The 22,500-nt window shown below is 41.7% G+C and overlaps 1 protein-coding gene and 1 long non-coding RNA gene across 2 annotated transcripts in view; one reads left to right on the forward strand and one right to left on the reverse strand.

Moving 5' to 3' along the window:
- LOC113590358 (neuromedin-K receptor) overlaps nt 1-4,880 on the reverse strand; it is a 9,786-nt gene extending 4,906 nt beyond the window's left edge. Inside the window, exons 1-3 of the mRNA XM_027030461.3 lie at nt 4,607-4,880; nt 1,263-1,451; nt 525-675 (exon numbers count right to left, since the gene is read on the reverse strand). Of these exons, the coding sequence (XP_026886262.2) occupies nt 525-675; nt 1,263-1,451; nt 4,607-4,809 (543 nt within the window). The 5' untranslated portion in view covers nt 4,810-4,880. The remainder of the gene's footprint in view (nt 1-524; nt 676-1,262; nt 1,452-4,606) is intronic.
- Nucleotides 4,881-10,956: 6,076 nt separating this feature from the next.
- Nucleotides 10,957-22,500, forward strand: part of LOC145652947 (uncharacterized) — a 16,077-nt gene continuing 4,533 nt past the window's right edge. The window contains exons 1-5 of the long non-coding RNA XR_014119233.1: nt 10,957-11,152; nt 14,547-14,827; nt 15,503-15,815; nt 16,377-17,239; nt 18,654-18,965. This is a non-coding gene — a long non-coding RNA (uncharacterized LOC145652947). The remainder of the gene's footprint in view (nt 11,153-14,546; nt 14,828-15,502; nt 15,816-16,376; nt 17,240-18,653; nt 18,966-22,500) is intronic.

Here is a 22,500-nt window from a genome sequence, read left to right on the forward strand (position 1 = left end):
CTGATAATAGTTAACACTTATGCAGAAAAGAACAATAATGTGAAAATATTATTTGTGATACACAATAACATACAATGACAGCAAATTATGTGCAAGATACTATACAACCCCCAATACTTCTTTGTGAATTAACTATTAGCAAACCCAGCTTTACAGTAAACACACAACCAATCACAGCTTTACAGTAAACACACAGCCAATCCCAGCATTACAGTAAACCCACAATCCCATCTTTACAGTAAACCTACAGCCAATCACAGCTTTACAGTAAACACACAGCCAATCACAGCTTCACAGTAAACCCACAGCCAATCACAGCTTCACAGTAAACCCACAGCCAATCCCAGCTTCACAGTAAACACACAGCACAGCCAATCACAGCTTTACAGCAAACACACAGCCAATCCCAGTTTCACAGTAAACCCACAGCCAATCCCAGCTTCACAGCAAACACACAGCCAATCCCAGCTTCACAGTAAACCCATAGCCAATCACAGCTTCACAGTAAACCCACAGCTCGGTACCTTGCGTTTGGCTTGCAGGTGCTCCAGGTAGTTCTCTGAGGAATGTCCTGGAATGCCACTGCCCCACAATGTAATCCCCACTATGGTGTAGGTGATGCCCATTACCACTAGGGGCAGTAGATACACCAAGAAGGCTACAATGATGTGGTACCTGAATCACAAACAGTGAAAGATGAGCGCTAAATGTTATTGTTATTGTTAAGGAACGATGCTATTTTAAACAATAGATTATGAATAGGAAAGCAAAGAATATGTAAAATGATTCTGTAGAAATAATATCTACTACATACTCTATTATACAATGATATACAACATAACAAAACAGAATCTATGAACACATAACCTTAAGATGTTCAGTTTTTATTTCACTATTTTTATTATCATCATATTTCATTTATTTCAGGCTTTCCTCATCATACAATTTCACCCTAGTATGGGCGGAGAAACAGTAAGACACGCCTCCTGCTCCTCCTCTTTCTTCATTCCTGGGTGTATTATGTAATATTGTACTAATTTTAATTGCTTCTTTCAAATAGACAAATATGAAAATGATCATTATGTTAAAAAATTATAGCAAAATCAATGATGTATGATAAATCGCACAACACTGAAAAATGTTTGCATACTGATGAATAATAAGTTTAAAATTCAATTGAATGAGCATTCTATAAATTGAACTGTGAATAAGAAGAGAAGCAGCATGATTGGGTGAGTTATTAACTCATTAGAGTCGCGCACATGAAGGCATCATCGGCGCGGCGGGGCCAGGCTACGTGACACAGCGTCCGCAATGGCACAGTCGTGGTGGTGGAGTAGAAACACAACGGGAGGGCCAGCACCACTGCCGCACCCCACACACACACAATGACAACCTTAGTAACGGTTGCCGAGAAACGGGGTTTCAGTGGGTGTATGATGGCCATGTACCTGAACAGACAGGAAATGACATCAACAAAGATAAGGATGAAGCAGTACACTGGAGTGGGCTTCACTGCTGGTCTCCGGGTAGAGCTGTGTGGTTAGCTGGAGGAACAGTCACATTTACAATCAAAATAAAATGAGCTGTGAACACACGTCTCAAAGGCACTGACTCAGACGACACACGTCTCAAAGGCACTGACTCAGACGACACACGTCTGTGAACACACGTCTAAAAGGCACTGCCAGTCAGGTCAGACCATTGGAACTTTTATTCCTGACTCAGATGACAGAAACTGCATCAGTAGAACAAACACTTTGATTCAAAACAAGTTCAGTCTGATATGTCAGATGCAAATTCCATAACTATCAAAACTGACCAGTAAACATGATGTAGTTGTCTTCTGTAAGCAGCAGAGACAATACCACCTGTTCTCTAAAACATTTTGGAATCACAGAACTCAAAGCACAACAGGTAGCCCACATTCACTGCCTTGCCTCTGAACCCAGCCAGACATGTTTCTAGTATTTATCTAAAGGCCATCCGCATCTCTGTCCTCTGAGAGTTATTTTAAAGCTGGAGTTTCAGGGCTACATTTCCCTCACAGGTTTACACACCCTTCATTTAATTCGTCCTCACTTTCAGAACAGCTAACCTGATATAAAAACAAGAATACCATAAGCACCATACAACATCAGAATGGTTAACCTCACACCAGCTGACGTTTCCATTATGGTGATGTTGACCACAATTCCAGTGTAGTTATAGGAACCACTTTACAGTACAGATGAAAAACAGACATCTATCAAAAACAGGGAGATTACAGGGACTAATCCATTACCAATGAGATGGCAAACAGCTAGAGACAAGATTCTGGGTAATCTGTCCCTGGCCGTGACACTGTCCAGCTGTCTCCTTCTGGGCTTCACTTCAGAACGTGCCGTGCCAAAGTGCCTTGGAAGGTCTTCCACCCTATCTGTGTTTGCTCACCTTAAATGGAACAGCCACCCAGGAACTGAGTCTTGTATAAATATGGTCTGTTGTTTTTGAATGAATAACCGTCATGTATTTTATGTGTGATGTTGATCCCAAACACAGTGGAAGTTAAAGACAAATATCAAAATATCAGTTTTTACTGATTTCCTGTTAGGAGTTTTATTGCCATTCAGAATGTGAAGGTAACTAATGGATCCTAATCCATTAATGATTTGGCCCTGAGACAATACTAAAAAACTGTCAAACTAAAGATTAACTTTACAGTGTGGTCTGATTATACAGGGCCATGATTCTTTAGTGTGGTCTGATTATACAGGGCTATGATTCTATAGCGTGAGCAAATTTATAAACCCCTGACGGCAGTTGACAGCATATGACAGTGAATGACGGTGTATGGCGCCACATGACAGTGCATGGCTGTCACACTAAACACATATCAAACTAAACCCTCATTAAATATACTACACCAAACCCAGACTAAATATATCACATTAAACATATCACACTAAACCCTCTGTAACGGTGAGCGCCAAGCTGGCGGATGCATGTGCGGAGAAGAGCGAGATTTCTTGGGGGCAAATCCAGAGTCAGAGTCGTTAAAGCAGCGCAGGGTCACAGAGCCAATACGGAGAATCTTACAATACACGATAACAAGAGCTACGATAATAAAGCCAGGAAACACAAACCGGGAAAGCAGGCTAGAACAGAGACTAAGGAGAAACATACGGAGGTAGAAAAACAAAACGACTAGAAACAACCAACACAGTCTAACACATAAACGCAGCCATTCAAATAACGAACAGGCAAAACCCAGAGAACACGACAGGGTTTAAATACACGAACTTAACCAGACTACAAACGAGGGACAGGTGTGGAAAATCAAACGAGGGGCAGAGAAAACCAAACTACGGCATGGAACTAAAATACACAAGACATCGAAAACACGGAACATAGAAGATGGGAAGGACTAACCGTGACAGCTCATTAAATATTCTACACTAAACCCACACTAAATATACTACAGTAATTCCACAAACAGGCACAAAAACAGACTTGCTGATGTACACATACATGCAGACCTCAAGACATATGGTGATTCTGTCTAGTTAACATCAGTATGAACGTGACACATCCTGAAGAAAACACACACACACACACAGAGAGAGAGAGAGAGAGAGAGAGAGAGAGAGAGAGAGAGAGAGAGAGAGAGAGAGAGAGAGAGAGAGAGAGAGAGAGAGAGAGAGAGAGAGAGAGTCCAACAGCCCTTACAATAACAGCTGAATGATTGATGTGTGATTGTTGTTTCCGTTGATGAAAGTGTCTGCGTGTGTGTGCGCATACAATGACCGTGAACACTATCTCTGGGATGGCTGCATTTCAGAGCCGGTTGGTTCACGAAATGACTCAAGGATTCCATAATGCAAGTTAACAGAAATTATTTAGAACATATTACAGTCATATGTGGTTACTTATTATAAGCACTGTTAATGTTATGTACATATATATTAAATCAAAACAAGCCTTTAGTTTTACCACAAACACACCAGTGCAAGTGCCATCTTAGTTTTACAATATTTACCATTGATGTTAAACACACCCTCATTGTTTAATATTAGAAAAGCTTTTAGTAAATTTCAATATATTTATACATAATAAATGAATAATGAATAAATAAGAATCGATAGTTCAGTTTAAATGAGCTAAAATCTGTTTGTTGATCTACAAACATCTAACAACTAAAATCTTTTTGTTACTCTACTTGCTAACACTGGGATCTGAAAAATTCTGATATTATTTGTTCAGCCCATCAAATGTTTACAATGTTTAAAATCATTATTTAATTTACAACAAACCAATCAAAATTCTGTATACAAATGATTTAAAACATAAAAATCGTCTTCATTCATTTTATAAATTGTGGCCAAATGAGCGTTTGTGAACCTCAAACTGAGATTCAGCAGGAATAAATAACTTAAAATAGGTTGTAACAGATGTTTGATAGATTTTCTAAAGTAAAGACATTGCGAGACATGGAAATAAGAGCGAGCGAGTGCGAGACGTTAAATCGCAGCCCTACAAGCCCACGAGCCACGAGGAAACCCGCACACGGCCGCGCGGTCAGTGTCGCCAGCGCCCGTGCGTGAGCGCGAGCTGCCGGCGCGCTTACCGATCTACCGCGATGGCCGTCATGGAATAGATGCTCGCGAACACCGCGGCTACCGGGAAGAAGTTGTGGAACTTGCAGTACGCGCTGCCAAAGTACCACTCCCCGCGCGCGGCGTACACAAAATTGACCAGCGTGTTAAACGCCGCCATGGAAACGTCGGATACGGCCAAGTTCAGCAGAAAGTAGTTGGTGACCGTGCGCATCCGTCTGTGCGCGAGGATGATCCATATCACGACCAGGTTCCCAAAAAGCGCCACCACGAGCACCAAACTGTACGCCAGCGACCACAGCGCCACGCGCCACGGCGGCTGCGCGAATTTATTAGTGAAGTTCCCCGTGAAATTCGGCATGTTGCAGGAAAAAAAAAAACTTTTGCAAAGCAAACTACATCGAAGAGCGTGCGTGCAAATGGCACGAGCTTTGGAGAGGGGCGGGTGGCTTCTGCGCGAGGCTGCCGCGCGTCTCAGAGTCGTAGGAGTGTCCTTGAGCATCGCACATGCGTTTGAGCTGCAAGAAAATACGGCGGTCTGTGTTTGCTATTCAACACCTGCCATGACGGTCAGCAAACCTGATCGAAATGGGTCTGTCTGATAACCGCGAGCAGCTGTAGTACCGGCAGGACACGCCCGAGCTTAGTGCGCGCAGCATGCACGAGGCTGAGTCTGGTACCTTACTGTCGTTCGTATCTTCAGAGGCGGTGTGTCCTAACGGGTCAGTGTCTTTAGACGCTTGTGCTCGTCTCATAGCAACACTATCACCATCACATCATAGCCTCCAGATCTCTCGCTCCTTCCGTCAAACACTCAGTACATTGTTTTCATGTCCCATCCCTCCATCTTTCTTTCCTTCCAGTTCTTTTCTAACTGTTTGTCCTTGGAATTCTCCTCCAAGCACCCCTCCTTTCCCCTGGGGTCAGAGATCAGTAACCTTCATGACCTTTAGGTCCCAGGTATGCCTGGCCTTTTTAAACATGCAACCTGTGACGTTCAGAGTACATTTGGGTCTTCGGGTTTATATTTACAGTTGGCTGGTCAGAGTAGAGGTTGGCTGAGCTCTGGAAGTGTCATTAATAGTATTATCACAGTGGTGTCACCATCATCATCATCATCATCATCATCATCATCATCATCATCATCATCATCATCATCATCATCATCATCTTCTTCTTCTTCTTCTTCTTCATCATCATCATCATCATGATCGGCACATGTTTCATTATTCATTTTTAACACTATTTCACACTTTTTGTCGATGTCAAGGTGCCACTATTAGTCCTCACTGTGGGTTTGGAGAGACTCAAGTACTTAAAGTCCCACAACGGAACCTCAATTCAAGTAAACAACCAAATTATTTATCCAGAATTTCTCCCATTCCAGTGTAAACATTCACAGGTTTGGTTCTGGTAGTACACGACCTTCTCCCAGAATGCTATGTGGCTGTGAACTTGCATATAAGCTTGTAATACACAGCAAAGCTGTAGGACAACAGGCTGACTAATGAATGTTAGCTCACATTTTAAAGATGTACGAGCCACTCAGATTTCCCTTCTACCAAACACTTGTCATACACTGACAAATTTTACAGGAGAGCACAAATTAATTTTAGCCTTTCTACATCCTGTCTTTATTTATTAGCATACATTTTAATACTTTTTTAAACAATCAGTTTAATAACTATATAATCTTTTTTTCCATTAGATCTTATCATGAGCTTTGATTATATATATTAGTTAGAGAGATGTGTGTGTGTGTGTGTGTGTGTGTATATATATATATATATATATATATATATATATAGAGAGAGAGAGAGAGAGAGAGAGAGAGAGAGAGAGAGAGAGAGAGAGAGAAAGTACTTAGTAACTTTAGATTAAGTTTCAGTGTAACTAATACGCCATTCCTCTGTCGTCTCCACTAACATCACATGTGCTTCCTGTGAGGAGTGGACTCTTAGTCTGGGCCACTTCACTGCGATATGCTTGTAGTAACCATCTCACAGACCAATGAGGCTCAATAAGTGAGTGATCTGAGGGAATGGTTACACTCGTTAAACTGGTACTTAGTCAGACTTATTTCAACATCAAATGTCCGTTGGATGTGCCACTCCATCCATTGTCAAGGCTCTATCAGGCAGATATATGACCGATACTCACTGTAGTGCAGATTCAAGCCTTCCTGCTTCCACAGCACATGCTCACTGGACATTTCAGCAAGACAATGATCCCAAACACACAGCCATGGAAACTCTCAATTGGTTTCAGAGAAAGAAAATAAAGCTGCTAGAATGGCCCAGCCAATCACCTGACCTGAACCCAACTGAACATCTACGGAAGGAACTAAAGCTCAGAGTTCATAGAAGGAGCCGACAGAAGCTTCAGGATTTGAAGTGTGTTTGTGTGGAAGAACGGGCCAAAATCACACCTGAGCAATGCATGCGACTAGTTTCTCCACACAGGAGACGTCTTGAAGCTGCCGTCACCAACAAAGGCTTTTGTACGAAGTATTAAATACATTTCAGTAAGTGTGTTCAATACTTTTTCCTGTGTCATTTCTCATTATTACACACAACTTAATTTATGGACATCTGTGGTTTGATTTCTTTGCATGTGTGGACTGGATGGGTTGTTACCGACATCTGGTGAGAATTTCACGTCAACAGCACCTTTAGAAATATATTTACTTAGAACATTGGTGACGTGTTCAATACTTATTTCACCCGCTGTATATAAATTAAAGTTCATTTTAATTTAATAAGCTGTCATAACTGAAATAACTGTAATAAATTAAAGTTCATTATATATATATATATATATGAAAATTAAAGTTCAGATTCAAGCCTTCCACAGGTGTATAAGCACACGCCCACTGCCATCAAACACTGATCACTTCATTCCTCTCGGACCGTTTGTTCTGAGAACCAACTTTAGTCTTTCGACTGCCACCTAGTGGTCAAAATAAAAACGTCAGCAACACGTCCTTAAGTGTTAATGACAGGTAGGCATAAACAGTTCAACAAAGAAATACATGAGGAGCCATTCCAAAAATTCATAAATAATGCAAACAATGTTAATATCCAAATTGCGTTTCCATTTTGCAGTTAACATTACTTCTCCTTTTACTTCTCATATAACAGACTTGTCTTTCCAAATGATCAGTCTCGGTTATCATTTCTGCAGATCTAACCAGCCCTTTCGTATCTGGGAAAGTCATCGAGATTAATGTGACTGGTTAACAAGCAGAGATTTTCAAACCATGTTGTTCATTTAAATGTGAATCCTACATTATAGGAGACTCGTATGGCCTCCAGTTGATGCGTGTCACTAAATCGGTGCAGTAGCTCTCACACACTTTCCTCCACTCTGCGTTTGTTTAAAACACATGATACACTCATTACTACACTCAACCAGCCCTACACTCAGTACTACAATCAACACTACACTCAGTATTACAGTCAACCAGCACTACACTCAATACTACAGTCAACCAGCCCTACAATCAGTACTACAGTCAACCAGCCCTACACTCAGTACTACAATCAACACTACACTCAGTATTAGTCAACCAGCACTACACTCAATACTACAGCCAACCAGCCCTACACTCAGTAATACAGTCAACCAGCCCTACAATCAGTACTACAGTGAACCAGCACTACTCTCAATAAAACAGTCAACCAGCCCTACACTCAGTATTACATTCTACCAGCCCGACACTCAGTATTACAGTCAACCAGTACTACACTCAGTACTACAGTCAATCGGTACTACACTCAGTACTACAGCCATCCAGTACTACACTCAGTACTACAGCCAACACTACAATTAGTACTACAATCAACACTACACTCAGTAATACAGTAAACCAGCCCTACAATCAGTACTACAGTGAACCAGCACTACTCTCAATAAAACGGTCAACCAGCCCTACACTCAGTATTACATTCTACCAGCCCGACACTCAGTACTACAATCAGTACTACACTCAGTACTACAGTCAGCCAGCTCTACACTCAGTACTACAGTCAATCAGTACTACACTCAGTACTACAGTCAGCCAGCTCTACACTCAGTACTACAGTCAACCAGTACTACATTCAGTACTACAGTCAACCAATACCACACTCAGTACTACGGTCAACCAGTACCACATTCAGTACTACAGTCAACCAATACTACACTCAGTACTACAGTCAGCCAGCTCTACACTCAGTACTACAGTCAGCCAGTACTACACTCAATACTACAGTCAGCCAGCTCTACACTCAGTACTACAGTCAGCCAGCTCTACACTCAGTACTACAGTCAACCGGTACTACACTCAGTACTACACTTAGTACTACACTCAGCCAGCTCTACACTCAGTACTACAGTCAACCAGTATTACACTCAGTACTACACTCAGCCAGCTCTACACTCAGTACTACACTCAGTACTACACTCAGCCAGCTCTACACTCAGTACTACACTCAGTACTACACTCAGCCAGCTCTACACTCAGTACTACAGTCAACCAGTACTACACTCAGTACTACACTCAGCCAGCTCTACACTCAGTACTACAGTCAGTACTGAATGACCACCAGACTCTGTGTCCCTCACACCTCTTCTCTTCAGTCTGTGAGTGAGTGCGACTCCAGCACAGAATCAGGAAAGCAGAGACGATCATGGGATGAGCAGAGAGGACCATGGGATGAGCAGAGAGGATCATGGGATGCAGCATTATTACTCTTCAGCAGGGTTAAGAAGCGTGCTGGTGAGATAATGTTTGACTCTGCCCACCACAGACACCGTCTTGTTCAGCCACTTCCTTCTGGTAGCAGATTCAGGGCCAAAACAAGAAACAACCAGACATGTAAACCAGTTCTTCCCCAGAGCTGTAGCATCAGTAACTGCAGTTAACACCCAGAGGTATAAACTGACTGTAACTGTACCAAAATAATGCCCCTCTACACAATAATAGACCTCTGTTAAATAATGCACATCTGTATAATAATGCACATCTGTACAATAACACACCTCTGTACAATAATACACCTTTGTACAATAATACATCTCTGCACTGTAAGACTGTTCATATCAACCTGTAATATCCTGCAATATCTTATAAATAAGAGATGTTTTGCATTTTTCCCCAGTAACACTCATATATTTTTAGTTGTGTTATTCTATTTATGTTTCTTCTTTATTTGTTCAAGTCATACTTCTATTATCAATCACCAAGACAAATTCCTAGTATGGGTAACATACTTGGTGAAATAAAGTGATTTCCAATTCTGAAAATTAACCACTAGAATGGGGATAGATACCATAATGAACCACTAGAGTGGGGATAGATACCACAATGAACCACTAAAGTGGGGATAGATACCACAATGAACCACTAGAGTGGGGATAGATACCATAATGAACCACTAGAGTGGGGATAGATACCACAATGAACCACTAAAGTGGGGATAGATACCACAATGAACCACTAGAGTAGGGATAGATACCATAATGAACCACTAGAGTGGGGATAGATACCACAATGTACCACTAGAGTGGGGATAGATACCATAATGAACCACTAGAGTTGGGATAGATACCACAATGAACCAATACATGCGGAGAATTCCCAAAATTAAAATTCACCAAAACCTTTCAGCATCATAAAGTGTAACGTGTCAGAGAACCCACAGATTAGACAGATTATCATACACAGAGTCTTTACTGTAGGGCGCCTGTTCAGGCATAGTGATATAAATATCAATAAAATATCAGCGAATTATTACTCAGCAACCACATCAGATAACAGTGAGCCACCCAAACTCAGAGCTCATATAATGGAGAATCTCCGTGGGCATCTGTGACATGTTGAGTCAGAACAGTCATGTGACCTCTGTTCACCAGTGGGGCTACTCAGTACGTTTCTACCCTATAAGGAGCTGAATTCACCACTGAAGTCTTGATACCAAGTGTGGATCTTTTTGTGGCGTTGATGTCTTAGTATAATTTTATTACTATAATAATAAAATAATTACATTTTCTGACCTTGTGAAATTAAACAAATTGTCATTATTCTGCATTCTGAAGCATCTTTTACGTTTAGTAAAATTGAGAAAAGACATTTTGATGAACAAAATTGACTTTTAAAATCTTTTAGCGGAAAGAAAAGCAGAAATGTAGAAGGATGTGGTGAATGAACTAAGACAGCTTTTACACATTTCACACTCTCAGAGTGCACACACTGCTAATTCTGAGAGAGAGAGAGAGAGAGAGAGAGAGAGAGAGAGAGGAAGACCACTTCCACCCCCTTTGAGTCTTGGTTTCTCTCAAGGTTTCTTCCTCGTGCTCTGGGGAGTTTTAACTTGCCACTCTCACCCTTGGCTCTCTTTTATAAAGCTGCTTTGTGATAACGGCTGTTGCAAAAAGTGGAATATAAATACATTTGACTTGACATGACTTGAGGAATTGGGGTGTGAGTGTTTCCAGTGTTCTGTACCAGCTCCAGTCTTGGTTAAAGATGCTGGTGTGTGTGTATCTCTTCTACTGTGTGCTGCAGGTGACTACAGGTGAGTTCTGCATGTGTACCAGAGCTTTTCTTCATGCTGGATCTGTGTAGCACTGCTGTACTGTAGAGAACATCGAGAGAAACCAGCTTCTAGGTTTAGTTACTGGTGTTTGTTATTGGCAGGTCTTCTAGGTTTAGTTACTGGTGTTTGTTATTGGCAGGTCTTCTAGGTTTAGTTACTGGTGTTTGTTATTGGCAGGTCTTCTAGGTTTAGTTACTGGTGTTTGTTATTGGCAGGTCTTCTAGGTTTAGTTACTGGTGTTTGTTATTGGCAGGTCTTCTAGGTTTAGTTACTGGTGTTTGTTATTGGCCGGTCTTCAGAAGACTGAAGTGTACGGGTGGGGCAGTACGGGTGTAGGAGTTCAGATAGGTAGGGAGGCACATGACTGTGCGAAGGTTTGTGTGTTAGCAGGAGGAGTTTAACTGAATGTGTTCAGGGATGAGGAACCAGTGTAGCTGATGTAGAACAGGGCTGATGGGGGCTGATTTCCTGACATAACGGCTGAATTTTGAACATATTGAAGTGAGTGGATGGTTTTGTTTGGGATGCCAACAAAGAGAGAGAGTTACAGTAACCTAGACGGGAGGTGATGAAGGCGTGAACCAGGGTCTCAGTGTTGTGTGTGGAGAGCATGGGCCTAAGACTAGTGATATTGAGGTGAAAGAAGGCATTTTTAACAAGTTACATGATGTCGGGTTCAAAAGAGAGTGAGGAGTCAAAAAGTACACCAAGGTTCCTAACTGCAGATGTGGATCTGACCAAGACACCATCCAGACTGAACTTAAAATCAGAGAATTTTGAGATTTTGGACTTAGAATCAATAAGTAGAGGGTCTTTTTTTCAGGATTTAGTTTTAGGAAGTTTGTGTTCATCCACTGTTTGAAATACAAGAGTGTAAAGCAGGAGGTGGTAGGGTGGTGTTAGTCTGGGTGCTGTCATCAGCAGAACAGTGGAAACGGAGACCACGCCTGCAGATAATCTGACCAAGGGGCAGCACATAGATTAGGAACAGAAAAGGGCCAAGGACAGACCCCTGGGGAACACCTTGAGTGACAGTATGAGTGTTTACCAAAGATGACAAAATGTGATCTGTTAGAAATATAGGAGGTGACCCATTCAAGAACTGTTGTAAAGGTGAGTGGTTAGGAAGAGATTTATGATGGACAAATCCAGAGTCATAATCATAACAGACTGGAAAGATTCAAATATAGCCTGAATATTTAAGAAATACTGCAGTTGAGAGGCTACAACCTTGTCTAATACCTTGACTAAAAAAGCAGGTCTTCTAGGTTTAGCTACTGGAGTTTGTTATTGGCAGGTCTTCTAGATATAGTTAATAGTCTTGTTACTGGTAGATCTTCTAGGTTTAGTTACTGAAGTTTGTTTTAGGCAGGTCTTCTAGGTTTAGTTACTGGTCTTTGTTTTAAGCAGGTTTTCTAGGTTTAGTTACTTTCAGTGCTAATGGCACTGTGGTGAATTATGTTAAATGTGAGACAGTGAATGAGTCAGTGAGTGAGTGAGTGAGTGAGTAAATTAGTAAATGAGTGAGTGAGTGAGAGAGTGAGTTATAAGCCAGGTCCATGAGGTTCTTTGCATCTAAAAAAACACATTAAGAGAATGTTAAGAGAATACATGAGGACTGCACATGTGCTGTGGTATTTAATTTGAAGAGGACGTCTCTGTTCTGGGGCCAGTGTATGTGGTGTGGTATATAATTTGTAGAGGACGTCACTGTTCTGGGGACAGTGTATGTGGTGTGTTATATAATTTGTAGAGGACGTCACTGTTCTGGGGACAGTGTATGTGGTGTGGTATATATTTTGTAGAGGACGTCACTGTTCTGGGGACAGTGTATGTGGTGTGGTATATAATTTGTAGAGGACGTCACTGTTCTGGGGACAGTGTATGTGGTGTGGTATATAATTTGTAGAGGACGTCTCTGTTCTGGGGACAGTGTATGTGGTGTGGTATATAATTTGTAGAGGACGTCACTGTTCTGGGGACAGTGTATGTGGTGTGGTATATATTTTGTAGAGGACGTCACTGTTCTGGGGACAGTGTATGTGGTGTGGTATATAATTTGTAGAGGACGTCACTGTTCTGGGGACAGTGTATGTGGTGTGGTATATAATTTGTAGAGGACGTCTCTGTTCTGGGGACAGTGTATGTGGTGTGGTATATAATTTGTAGAGGACGTCACTGTTCTGGGGACAGTGTATGTGGTGTGGTATATAATTTGTAGAGGACGTCACTGTTCTGGGGACAGTGTATGTGGTGTGGTATATAATTTGTAGAGGACGTCACTGTTCTGGGGACTGTGTATGTAGATATCCATTCCTCTTCTTGTCCCGTGTGTGACACTGATCTGATGTAGAGATCACCTGAAGTTTCTTTCATCCTGGTCATCGTCTTCACCACAGTGACCTTGTCAGCTTCTTCTGCTGTTTACAAACCTTCACAAAGTGGTTCATTCAGCCTCACTGTCCACAGTCGTTACTGGAGGTTGTTGTGGTGTGTGTGTGTGTGTGTGTGTGTCTTCACACTGTGAGTGTTGTGGTGTGTGTGTATGTGTGTGTGTCTTCACACTGTGAGTGTTGTGGTGTGTGTTTGTCTTCACATTGTGTGTGATGTGGTGATCTTCATGTGTGCGATGTCTGGTCTCCTCACATGTTGTAAGTGATGTCTGATCTCCACATGTTGTGAGTGATGTTTGATCTTCACACACTTTGTCAGCGATGTCCAATCTCCACACATGTTGTAAGTGATGCCTGATCTCCACATGTTGTGAGTGATGTTTGATCTTCACACACTTTGTCAGCGATGTCTAATCTCCACACATGTTGTAAGTGATGCCTGATCTCCACATGTTGTGAGTGATGTTTGATCTCCACATGTTGTAAGTGATGCCTGATCTCCACATGTTGTGAGCGATGCCTGATCTCCACATGTTGTGAGCGATGCCTGATCTCCACATGTTGTGAGTGATGTCTGATCTCCACATGTTGTGAGTGATGTCTGATCTCCACATGTTGTAAGTGATGCCTGATCTCCACATGTTGTGAGCGATGCCTGATCTCCACATGTTGTGAGTGATGTCTGATCCCCACACCCTCTTTCCCTCTATACATGTTGTCTGCAAGGTTGTGACTCTCTGGTCTTTGGTCCATCATGTTTTGGTATCAGACTGACTAGAGTCCGTCTTCTTCATTCTGATCTGTGCAGCTGTTCTGAACATCAGTTCACTCTCCACTCACAGATCTTAGCTCTCTGTTAGAGATCACTAATAGAAATAATGAATGTGTCCGAAACTACAGATGATGATGATGATGATGACGATGGTGATGATGATGGTGGTGATGATGATGACGGTACTGTTGGATTTGTGGGTCTACAGGCTGTCCCACGCTGGATCCTTTCGTGCGATCAGTCAGTACTGCTGCCCTGACATTGTCCAGACAAGCCCATCACTGATGGGGTCAAATGGACCTTCGGACCCTCACTGGAGGCTAAAGGTCGCACTGCAGTATCTAACGAGAGAGGACCCTACAGGGGCAGGGTCTATATATCTGATCAAACACCTTCCAGTAACTTCTCTCTGCTCATCTCAAACCTCACTAGAAATGACCAAGGACAGTACTGGTGTGGAGACTACATATGTCAGACTAACAGTTTCAGGTCAGCCACTCAAATGACAGTTTCAGCAGTGTGTCGTGTCTGGTAGTGTGTTATGGTGGATTAGATGGTTTACTTTAGTGATCTAGAGTTTAAGATCATGTGCTGGAAATGTTTTTCCTTTGGCCAATTCAACATCAAAACAGCAAACTGTACAAATATACACTGTACTGTACAATATAAACAAACAAATAATAGCACCAATGCAATGCTAAAAACCTGGAAAAGCATTCAATTTATAGTCATCAAATGTGTTGTATCAAAATATTCATTACCACATATTCATTACCACATATTCATTACCACAGGATTTAAGCATCAGTCCAGTAGAAGCACAAAAAACAAACATTAAATACTGGCCACACTTCAACAGCTCAACCTGAGAACATACATGACTTTAATAAATGTGAACATATATGACTTTAATACTGAGAACACACATAACTTTAATAACTGAACATACACGACTTTAATAACTGAACATATTTGACTCTAATAACTGAGAACACACATAACTTTAATAACTGAACACACATGACTGTAATAACTGAACACACATGACTTTAATAACTGAGAACACACATGACTATAATAACTAAACACACATGACTTTAATAACTGAATTATTGGTCATTCAGGTAAGATATTTTCATTCTTTCTCGTTCTTTCTTTCTCCAGGCTGCAGCCTGTCAGAGAATCAACAGCATGTTGAGATCAGTAGATCTCCAGGAGAGTCTGTGTTCCTGCTCTGTTCCTGCACTGATCTGCAGGAGGAACCTGTGAGAATGGAGTGGAGATTATCACACCATGAAGATCTCCACTCTACTGAACTCAGCCACCGCTACAGTGGCAGAGTTCAGAGGTTTAATGCCAGCAGTTCTCCAGGAAATCTCTCTCTACTGATCTCAGACCTGACTTGAAGAGGATGATGGATTATATTCATGCTGGATTAACCACAACCAACACAGGAACTTCAGTCTCACTGTTAAAGGTATAAATCACGTATTTGGTCATATTTGGTTACAGCTACATAAATACTTCATGTAATTTACATATTGAGAAGATAATCTAGGAAATAATATATTCAGACTTAAAGAGATTTAAAGACCATCTACAGTCATGTATAGCTCTGCAGTATACTGGTATATGACGCATATTTTATGATGGTTGTGGTAGTTTCAGGCCGTGTGCACTTCACACTGTGAGGGGTGAGGGGTAGTACATAGAAACCTGAGCTTCATATAACTGAACTAGTGACAGACCTGATGTCACTAACCTGATGCTCCATACCATATCCAGAGCTTTTTGTACCAAAATGACCATTCCTCTCTAAAGTACTGGAGGAAGTTGTGCTGTTATAACCATGAGCTTGTTTACCAAAAGAAAAGACATTTTTGAACGTTCTCAGTCTGGTTTTAAATAGTACAGAGTCTTCACTTCTAAAGGTGACTAATGATGTGTTATTGCTGCTAAAGTAGGTAAACATGTCATTCTGGTGGTGTTTGACCTCACTGCTGCTTTCAGCACTGTTGACCACAACTTTCTCATTCAGCATCTTGAACACATGGTTGGCCTCAGTGGGACGGTACAGATCTGGTCTACGTCTCATCTTTGTAATACGATTATTAGCAAGTATAACATTCAATTTCATTGCAAAAGACACCCAACTCTACCCTTGATAAATTAATCAATTTTATCTTCAGGAGTAGCTTTTTTCATCTTAGATCAATTGCTAAGACTAAACAATTCCTGTCACCACCAGATCTGGAGAAAGTAATGCGTGCCCTTATTTCATGAGGCTTAGACTACCGTAACAGCTGGTATGTGGGTATAGCAAGTCCTCATTAGCTCAGTTACAGTTAGTCCAAAATACATGAAATGTTATAGAAAAATATTTAGTTCACTATCAAAATGCCCAGTACAGGGTACAAGATGTCCTGCAAACCTGTACATAGGAGCAAGAAAATCAACATTGTTGGTGCAAACACTATATTTCTGCCTAATTATCCCATCTTACAAAAAGTATCAGGAATCAGATTATCAAATATTTCATGAAGGAATTCAATATCCAGTGAACAGATAATTCATGTTTGTCAAGCTGCACCCTGTCAGAGACTCCAGAGGAGAAGCTGATCAAGTACCCAGGAGAGTCTGTTCTCCTGCCCTGCTCCTGTACTGACCACCACACCAAACCTGGGACTCTGAAATGGGAGCATCTGGGCTCCAGTACTGAGTCTACATGGGCTGAGGTGTTCAATGGAACTGCACACTATACAGACAGAATCCAGATGTTTAATCAGAACAATCCAGCAAATTTCTCTCTACTCATCTCCAACCTGACTGAGGAAGACCACGGAACATACAGGTGTACAGTCAACAACAACCAATCCATCACCATCAGTCTCTCCTTTAAAGGTAAGATCTTCTACACACACAGACCTCATTTAACAATACCTGGTCTTCACTGAACATGATCAACTATGTGGCAGCTTTCAACCAGGTTGAAATAGGTAAATAAAAATACAAGTTCATATGAACAAGACATTTGCAGCATCACATTAGAAGGCAGTAAAGAGAATATTTGTGTTATGTAGAATTTTATGTAATGTGGGCAAAGGTAAAATAGCTGAGCAGCAGGGAGGACCACCTGTGTATAAAGACGTTTCCTTACTGGTCAATAGAGCCTTATGATGCTGGAATTATTAGGTGCTCTTTACAAACCCCAGGATAGTGATTCAAACATTTGTTCATAAAGCAACTATTTTTTAAAAATGTTTAAAAAAAGTTATCAAAATGTTTTTTAACCTGCTTATAGCAGTTTTAATCTCACTGTAGAGTGAAAGGTGTAGTGCTGACTATTTTCAAAAGCCACTTTTGCATTTTAAAACGTTTTTCCCATAAATGTCTTTATACATAATAAATCAATAGTTACATATCTGATGTCAGCAATGGTGCAGAATAAGCCAGAGTCTTGTGAATAAATGTTATTGAATGATTAATAACAAAAGGAAAATCCAACAACATAGTGAGAGAACAGGACGAGGTTAGAACCAGAACAGTGGGATTATCAAACTGAAGGAACATCAGGAGCACAAAGAAACACAAACCAAATAGCAAACACATCCAACAAGGGGAAGAACCAAAAACCAGAGTCAAAGAAAACCAGTCAGTACACAAAAACACAAAACACACAACAGAACCACTCAGTATGCTGACATGAAGAAGACAACATTTCACAAAGACAGATAAGAAACTCAGAGTCTTTACAGTGAGTGTTAATGAGGAGCAGGTGGATCACATCAGGACATCTGGTAGAAGACAATTATGAAAACGCTGTCTGATTGGGTGACTGCTGGGTGTGGAGGTCCACCTGGCTCTTCTGAGGATACTGGGAAGTGTAGTGTAGACCTGGGTGTGGGGGTCCACCTGACACTCCCTAGGATTCTGGGAAGTGTATTGTAGACCTGGGTGTGGAGGTCCACCTGACTCTCCTGAGGATTCTTGGAACTGTAGTGTAGACCTGGGTGTGGGGGTCCACCTGACACTCTCTAGGATTCTGGGAAATCCAGACTAGCTCTAGTATACTTTGCTGAGTGATGTTGTCATTAGAGTTGTTTTTTATTCAAACCTTCACATATTTCACTGGTGAACCTAAATCAGACATTCATGGATCTGCATCTTGAAGGTCCACACAGCAAGCAGGTCAGAAGTGAGCTGTCCAATCAGCCTGAGGCTTTGTTTAAGATTTCAGACGTAATTCAATGACAAACAGACCACAGTGCAGCAGTCATGAAGAGAATCAGCACTTAAACCCTGTACTGTTTGTCAGGCTGCACCCTGCCAGAGACTCCAGAGGAGAAGCTGATCAAGTACCCAGGAGTCTGTTCTCCTGCCCTGCTCCTGTACTGACCACCACACCAAACCTGGGAGCCTCAAATGGGAGCATCTGGGCTCCAGTACTGAGTCTACATGGGCTGAGGTGTTCAGTGGAACTGCACACCACACAGACAGAGTCCAGATGTTTAATCAGAACCATCCAGCAAATCTCTCTCTACTCATCTCCAACATGAGGAAGACGAGGGAACATACAGATGTACAGTCAACAACAACCAATCCATGACCATCAGTCTCTCCATTAAAGGTAAACTAGTTAATACCTTTCAGCACTCTGAATAGTTCTGTTATCTGGCTTTGATCTCCTGTTCCTTTATTGTTATATTATTATTTATTATGATGTTCTTTAGTGAAACTGGGAGCTTCAGAAAGATGGTTCATAAACTGCACTATGTGGATGACATCTCACAGTCAACCTAACAGTCATTTGGTCCTGAGTTCACACACATTCACACACAATTCATAAGAATGATTGGTTACTTTAAAATCATAGAAACCTGCTGCAGGTTGTCAAGATCATTTGAGCCCTACAAGTCCAAGCTGCTATGTGGGTCTACAGGTGAATTAAACTGCAGTGAACTCTCATTTCAGTACAGCCCAAATCTGTGTGTGAGCACGAGGCAGACGCATGCTCGAAGAAGAGCGAGACATATTATGGGCAAATCCAGAGTCATAGGTGTTCTAACAGTCCAGGATCATAGAGCCAATACAGAGATATCGGGAATACAAGAGAATCAAAAGAGAAACAAAACACAATGGAAAAGGGTAAGCAGGCTATAACACAGACTTAAGCAATGATGAGAACACCTAACTAACACTAGTGAGTAACAAAACACAGAGAAAACACCAGCAACACGAACAGCAGCTCAGATTCATACAATGACCAGCAAACTAACAGTGAACAGCACAGAGTGTATACACACACGATGAACAACACAGAGTGTTTACACATACGATGAACAACACAGAGTGTTTACACACACGATGAACAACACAGGGTGTATACACACACGATGAACAACACAGGGTGTATACGCACACGATGAACAACACAGGGTGTATACACACACAATGAACAACACAGGGTGTATACGCACACGATGAACAACACAGGGTGTATACGCACACGATGAACAACACAGGGTGTATACGCACACAATGAACAACACAGGGTGTATACGCACACGATGAACAACACAGGGTGTATACACACACAGTGAACAACACAGCGTGTATACGCACACGATGAACAACACAGGGTGTATACACACACAGTGAACAACACAGCGTGTATACTTACATGATGAACAACACAGGGTGTATACACACACGGTGAACAACACAGGGTGTATACGCACACGATGAACAACACAGGGTGTATACGCACACGATGAACAACACAGGGTGTATACGCACACGATAAACATCACAGAGTGTTTACGCACAGGATGAACAACACAGAGTGTTTACACATACGATGAACAACACAGGGTGTATACACACATGATGAACAACACAGGGTGTATACGCACACGATGAACAACACAGGGTGTATACACACACGATGAACAACACAAGAGTGTTTACACACACGATGAACAACACAGGGTGTATACGCACATGATGAACAACACAGGGTGTATACGCACACGATAAACATCACAGAGTGTTTACGCACAGGATGAACAACACAGAGTGTTTACACATACGATGAACAACACAGGGTGTATACACACATGATGAACAACACAGGGTGTATACGCACACGATGAACAACACAGGGTGTATACACACACGATGAACAACACAAGAGTGTTTACACACACGATGAACAACACAGGGTGTATACGCACATGATGAACAACACAGGGTGTATACGCACACGATAAACATCACAGAGTGTTTACGCACAGGATGAACAACACAGAGTGTTTACACATACGATGAACAACACAGGGTGTATACACACATGATGAACAACACAGGGTGTATACGCACACGATGAACAACACAGGGTGTATACACACACAGTGAACAACACAGCGTGTATACTTACATGATGAACAACACAGGGTGTATACACACACGGTGAACAACACAGGGTGTATACGCACACGATGAACAACACAGGGTGTATACACACACGATGAACAACACAAGAGTGTTTACACACACGATGAACAACACAGGGTGTATACGCACATGATGAACAACACAGGGTGTATACGCACACGATAAACATCACAGAGTGTTTACGCACAGGATGAACAACACAGAGTGTTTACACATACGATGAACAACACAGGGTGTATACACACATGATGAACAACACAGGGTGTATACGCACACGATGAACAACACAGAGTGTATACGCACACGATGAACAACACAGGGTGTGTATGCACACAATGAACAACACAGGGTGTATACGCACACGATGAACAACACAGGGTGTATACACACACGATGAACAACACAAGAGTGTTTACACACACGATGAACAACACAGGGTGTATACGCACATGATGAACAACACAGGGTGTATACGCACACGATAAACATCACAGAGTGTTTACGCACAGGATGAACAACACAGAGTGTTTACACATACGATGAACAACACAGGGTGTATACACACATGATGAACAACACAGGGTGTATACGCACACGATGAACAACACAGAGTGTATACGCACACGATGAACAACACAGGGTGTGTATGCACACAATGAACAACACAGGGTGTATACGTACACGATAAACAACACAGAGTGTTTACGCACACGATGAACAACACAGGGTGTATACGCACACGATGAACAACACAGTGTTTACGCACACGATGAACAACACAGGGTGTATACGCACACGGTGAACAACACAGGGTGTATACACACACGATGAACAACACAGGGTGTATACGCACACGGTTAACAACGCAGGGTGTATACGCACACGATGAACAACACAGGGTGTATACGCACACGATGAACAACACAGAGTGTATACACACACGATGAACAACACAGAGTGTTTACACATACGATGAACAACACAGAGTGTTTACACACACGATGAACAACACAGGGTGTATATGCACACGATGAACAACACAGGGTGTATACACACACGATGAACAACACAGGGTGTATACGCACATGGTGAACAACACAGGGTGTATACACACACGATGAACAACACAGGGTGTATATGCACACGATGAACAACACAGGGTGTATACACACACGATGAACAACACAGGGTGTATACGCACATGGTGAACAACACAGGGTGTATACACACACGATGAACAACACAGGGTGTATACACACACGATGAACAACACAGAGTGTTTACGCACACGATGAACAACACAGGGTGTATACGCACACGATGAACAACACATGGTGTATACGCACACGATAAACAACACAGGGTGTTTACACACACGATTAACAACACAGAGTGTTTACGCACACGATGAACAACACAGAGTGTTTACGCACACGATGAACTAATGCAATTAACAAGACACAGGTGAACCAAATGATAGGTGCAGATAATCGAAACAAATACATGAGACAGGGTGACAACAACGATGCTAGAGAGTGGCTGATCATGACAATCTAATCGATTATTCAGGGAAATGTACTGCTGGTTTAATTAATGACAGGTTTCCATATTAGAATCACAATCACAGCTGTATTAATCCAAAACTAGAAGTATCAAACAAAGCCTGATGCTTTATTAATCTACAGCCAAACATTCAGCAAGACTAAATA

The sequence above is a fragment of the Electrophorus electricus genome, chromosome 21 (genome assembly GCF_041902795.1).
Source record: "Electrophorus electricus isolate QZ-2024a chromosome 21, ASM4190279v1, whole genome shotgun sequence".
NCBI classification, from domain to species: Eukaryota; Metazoa; Chordata; class Actinopteri; order Gymnotiformes; family Gymnotidae; genus Electrophorus; species Electrophorus electricus.